This window comes from Malurus melanocephalus, unplaced genomic scaffold, assembly GCF_030028575.1.
Source record: "Malurus melanocephalus ecotype Western Australia unplaced genomic scaffold, MMel_1.1 scaffold_100, whole genome shotgun sequence".
NCBI classification, from domain to species: Eukaryota; Metazoa; Chordata; class Aves; order Passeriformes; family Maluridae; genus Malurus; species Malurus melanocephalus.
In genome coordinates, this window is record NW_026623332.1 from 1,630,593 (window position 1) to 1,635,836 (window position 5,244).

The 5,244-nt window shown below is 50.4% G+C and overlaps 1 protein-coding gene across 1 annotated transcript in view; it reads right to left on the reverse strand.

Moving 5' to 3' along the window:
- Positions 1-304, reverse strand: part of SLC35F1 (solute carrier family 35 member F1) — a 220,887-nt gene extending 220,583 nt beyond the window's left edge. Inside the window, exon 1 of the mRNA XM_057368986.1 lies at positions 56-304. Within this exon, the coding sequence (XP_057224969.1) occupies positions 56-258 (203 nt within the window). The 5' untranslated portion in view covers positions 259-304. The remainder of the gene's footprint in view (positions 1-55) is intronic.
- Between the last annotated feature and the right edge of the window lie 4,940 nt (positions 305-5,244).

The following is a 5,244-nucleotide window of genomic DNA, read 5'->3' on the forward strand; positions in this document are numbered from 1 at the left end:
GGGCGAGCGGCACCGTGCCGTGCCGCCAGAGCGCCGCTCCATCCCCTGGCCTCACCTGTTCAGCACTTTCCTGATCCTCTGGCGCACGCTGGAGGAGGGCGCGGAGATGCCGCTCCTGCCGCCGCCACTGCCGCCCTCCGCCGGCAGGTTCTCGATGGTGGCCACGACATGGCTGGGCTGCGGCGAGTGGTGCGGCGGCGGCGGCGGCTGCGGCGGCGGGGGGTGGCGGTGGTGGCGGTGGCGCTCGGGGGAGAGCATCGCGGCGGGGCTGCGCCTCAGCGGAGAGCGGGGCGCATCCCGGCGGGAGGGCGGCGGGCGCTGCTGCCGCCGGCGCTGGCTCCCTCGGCTTCCGGGCAGCGCCAGACCCTCGCCCGCTCCTCCCTCACTGGGCTGCCATGCAGCGAGGGGCGGGATGCTGCCGCCGCCGCCAGCGAGTGCCGCTCACGGCCGACGAAGTGGCAGCAGTTTGGCGACCCTCCTCCTCCTCCCACACCCCCCGCGCCCAGCCGGTGCCTCCCCCCGGCGGAGCCGCCGCCGCTGCGCCGCCTCGATCCCCTTTGTTCCCGCTCGCCACCGCCCCGCGCTCCCCCGGCGCACGGCTGCTGCGGCGGCACGGCCCGGCCCGGCGCGGCGCGGAGCGGAGCCCCCTCGGAGCCCCTCGGAGCCCGGCGTGGCGGCGGCGGAGCCCCTCCGAGCCGCGGTGCCGCCGGCCGAGCGCGGTCGGGACCGCCAGGGGGAGCCCGCGGCGGCGGCAGCGCCCCTTTCCCCCCGCGCCCCGCGGGGCGATCGCGCCGGGACCCCGGGGCAGCGAGGGCGGGTCGGTCCCGAAGGGGTTCCATCCTCCCCGGGAGCTGTGCCGGCGGCCCGCTRAGCTCCGCGCTGCGGGGCGAGGGGGGAGCCGCGCCAGCAGAACMCCAACTTCGCCCCATTTAATGCTCATCGGTTTTCTATAGGGTGTTTAGTTGTTTTTTGGGGTGGGGATGCTCGCAGCTGGGCGGCGCGGCTCTTCCTCCACTGGCGGGTGCTCTGGGAACACCCCGGGAGTTGCCGTACACTTGTCCTCTGAAACACGGCACGGCCGGCGTCGTCTTCAGCGAACCGGGAAAAGTGTAAAGAAAARAATCTCTGAACAACACCCTGGGTCTTACACTGCCAGAGGCACGTTAGGGACTGAGGGAGGCACGGCAGTCGCTGTAAAGTTCAGAGCTCCATACATTTTTCATAGAGACAGTGCACTTGAAGTTCATGCCTGGGAGAGGCTTTGTTACAGGGTCGTGTTTGTCGCTTTCAAATACGGGGAGACCCCCTGAAAATAAATGGAATGAACGTGGGTTTAATATTTCTTACTCTAAAGACAAAGATATTTCACTTCAAAAGTTGAATTAGGCTTAGAAGAGRTGTCTTTTAAATCGATCATGTCTCTCTGAAACATATTATATGATAATTTTGCTGAGTCCTGTAAGTTGCAAACATTTGAAATTTCATCTTCATTCTATTTTTCCCCTCTGCTTATTTTTGTCAGGGATTCTTCCCCTATATTTCTGTTTGTGTGAACCTTACACAAAGCTGTGAAGATGAGATGAACATTCATAATGAGCGGGAAAATGTGTTTGTAAAGCCATGGAGTATCCCCCAGGGAAATCAGATAGATGTGATACTCGAAATTACATTTGCCTTTTTAAAAAAAAAAAAATATTGTAGATTTCAGGCCGGTAATGTCTGTTTATAGGAACTCTTCCTGTTGTCAGTGTCGATGTTTAATATGTCGGTTTACTCTGAGTACCTCAGCARCCTCCGTCTAAACAGGTCTTCAGATGAGATCCGGTGGAGCATGTTGCTTTACCAGAGGAATGCTTTTGAAGATGGGGCTCGCTCACTCGAAATCCTGTAAAGTTCATTCTCTGTTCTGGGCAAAAAGCCAGCTGTTTTCAGCGCGAGCCGAACCTCGGTTGAATCGGATTATGCTACTAAGAGATTCTCCTCTCTCCTATTCCCCCCATGGCAACCACATGTTTCCATAAGTGGAGAGAAGATGAGGTTCATTCTCCCTGGCAGCTCTTGGAAGTGGAAGGGACGGAGGCTCGGAAGCCGCAGTGCCTGCAGCCGGGCGGGACAGGGTTGGCTGCGGGGCTGGCAGCCCGGGGCGACCGTCCCTGCTGAGAGCCGGCACYGCCTGGGTGCAGCTGTATCGCCCCCCAACTCACACACTCATCTGTGTCCTACATACCTCTAGCAGCTATTTGTTAACATGCCCGTGCCTTTTGTTAAACAGGCTGTTTCTGCAAACTGSGGCTGGATGAGTATTCTGGAACTACTTACTATGACAGGGGGAGAGGGTTTAGGTCAGAGATGTGTTTGCGTCGGGGTGCTCAGTGCCCATTTCAGACTAATCCGACAGCTGAGCGGATCAGAACAACAGTGTTTGTATAACTTTATTCCTGCTGATTAAACCAAATGAATGCATACCTGAAGTCTAATTTGGGATCTGCTGATTAAGCTGGGGGGGGGGCTGTAGGGAGCTCCTGTGCTCAGAGCATCTCCCTTATATGGCAGCCCCCTTTTTGGCGATGCAGAGAAAAACTGTAGGTCTGTGCAGACAGCCCTGGTGCCATCGTGACAAATTGATTTCTTGCACATGCAGGTCCATCATAAATACGATGCCGACACTTTCGCTGTGTCCAATGAAATTGTTTCCAATTACTTTTCACTTTGTCTCACTACCACACCACACACGTAGCATTACACCATTGCATGGCTTCATGTTTTTAATTTTGCAGCTTAGACATGCTGGGGTTTTTCCGTGATTAGACAAAATTACCAGGATGAGCAATTATACGGGATGTATTCTGTTTAGTAATATCAGCAGTGGACTGCTTCATACAATCAGTAGGGACTGATTGAGAGCAGCATTATTTAACATTTTAATAATTTTTCAATACGCTGGTTCTGTGGGTCAGTATCCCTCATAGTCCTAGCACTCCTGGCCGGATTTCAAACAAAGTTTTAAGCATGCTCTGCTTCCTTGTAGCTGTTACTTCCCGTGTTGACATTCAACAATGGCACATCTGGCATTTTCATTAATGCAAYATCCAACTGGAGTCATTTTACCAGAAGATGAGCATAGAATCTGTATACTTGTGAAACTGTATTTTTTGTTGAGCATTTCACCCCCYAGGTGAGCATGCTGGAGGTTAGTCTGATGACTCCTTTTTGTGGTTTACTCTGAAGAAGCAATTTACCTTCTAGCATTAAATTTGGAGTTTAGTGTAGGTTTTCCAATATTGTCACATGAGTTTAAACCCACTGAACTGTCAAAGGCACTGAACTGTCTCAGCCTTTTTTCTCCTGAACAGTCTCCATGAATAAAAGGAAAAAACCTCTCCATGGCCACCAGAGTTCACAGGGGACTGAGTCCTTTTTACTCTCGAGTTTCTGTYAATAAATGTGCAAAAAGCTGTTGCAATAGCAGCCTCAGTGACTGTCCAGGGGCCTGGCCTAAGTCTAAATCCTTGTGCCTGAAGCACAATCCTTAAGCTAGATGGGGCTCTGATCTTGCAGCTGTGCTCTGATCCCACTGGAGACMTGGAATGACTTGGGGCAGGACCAGAGGCTAACCAGTGACTAGAGGGACAATACAATACCATTAAAACTTATAAATAGGGCAGCAGTACTAGCAAAGAGGACATTTTTATAAAGGCRTGCATCTACATCTCCAAGTATGTTGATCAGTCCTCTCATTGATGTGAAGACTTAGGCGCTCACCTCAGCTTAGCCAAATTTTTGAGAATTTAAACTCAGTCTTTCCTTTTCCAGCTGAGTCACCTGGTATTGCTGAAATTGCTTTTTTTGTGATTCTGTTGGTATCCCTTGGTTGCCAGGTCCAAGAAAAGAATCCCCAATTTCAATGGTTGCAGTTCTATAAAACAGCCCCAAGTGTTGTAATCTCAAGGCYTTTTGTCTTGTCATTGGGATTCAGTCCGACAACCAGACACTTCCATCACATTTTTTCAAGGATGGAAAAACTGAGATACTGAAGCAGCTCTAGCCAAGACAGGACATGCCCTGTCATTTCTCAATCAACCAGCAAGGATGCCAAGAGAAAGAATCATGATCTCTTTTTCATCCCTCTGAATGACTATCATATATTTGCTGTTTGATGTATATCAAATATTTTATATTATGTTTGTATTTAAATTTTAATATTTGATATAACATTTTATTTGTCTTAAACTTTTTATTATATAAAAACATTACTTGATTATGACTGAGAAATCAAGTAATACTSTTTTTTTCTTTCCCCTGGAATGAAATAGTTGCAGCTGGAGGGAATGAGACCTTTCATTAACACACTCTGCTGCAACACCAAATTGATCAACATTAGCTCAGAGCTGCAATTCATCCCACTTGTTCCTGCATGGTGCTGCAGAGAGGAATTATTCATATTTGTGGTGAGGTTTGGGTTGAGCACCATCCTGAAGCTGCAGTGCTTCTGTCTAGCTTATTTGAAAGAAACCCAGGCATCTTTACAGGCAGAGCTGCATTGGGAAAGGGCAACAGCCTTTGTTATGGCGCTTCTGGGGGACAAGCAACAGCCCTGGAAGCAAGGTGTTGGTTTGAACAAAAGCTCTTTACTGAAAATCCTTCCAAGCCGTTTCTTGGACAGAATTTGTTACAAGAGTCCAACTACTCCATCCACCTCCCAACTCACATGAGAAAGATTTGCTGAAGTGACAAGTTTCCAACCTGCGAGGCTGACTATGACAAAAAGAAGGAAGGGTAGAGCACAGCAGCACARTATGTTATTCCTCAGCCTCCATGTCCCATTTTGGCACCATTGTTGCCATCGTTACAGATAATCATGGCCCCACAAGACACCTTCTTATGAGATGAGAAGTCATTGGTCACAAATCGTGAGCGCGGTGTGTCTGTTCACACAYGTTAGTGGATGAAYATCTACAGAAAGGCAACACRRCTGTGGGGAATATCAGCAGCCCAGRCAGGAACTCTGCATCTAATGAAACAAGAGGAGAGGAGCGTGGAGGCACACACGGAACTGCTCTCCCCACTGGCTCTCATTTCCTCGCCTCACACGTGATRTGAGACACCCCACCTGCATCGCAGGGGGAGTGAGGAAGGCTGTGGGTGGCAATGCCTATTACTCACATCCATCATAAAGTATTTTATATTTTTCATTAGTTGCAAGAGGGAATATAACAACTGATTAATAATTTTCATTCTTGCAGG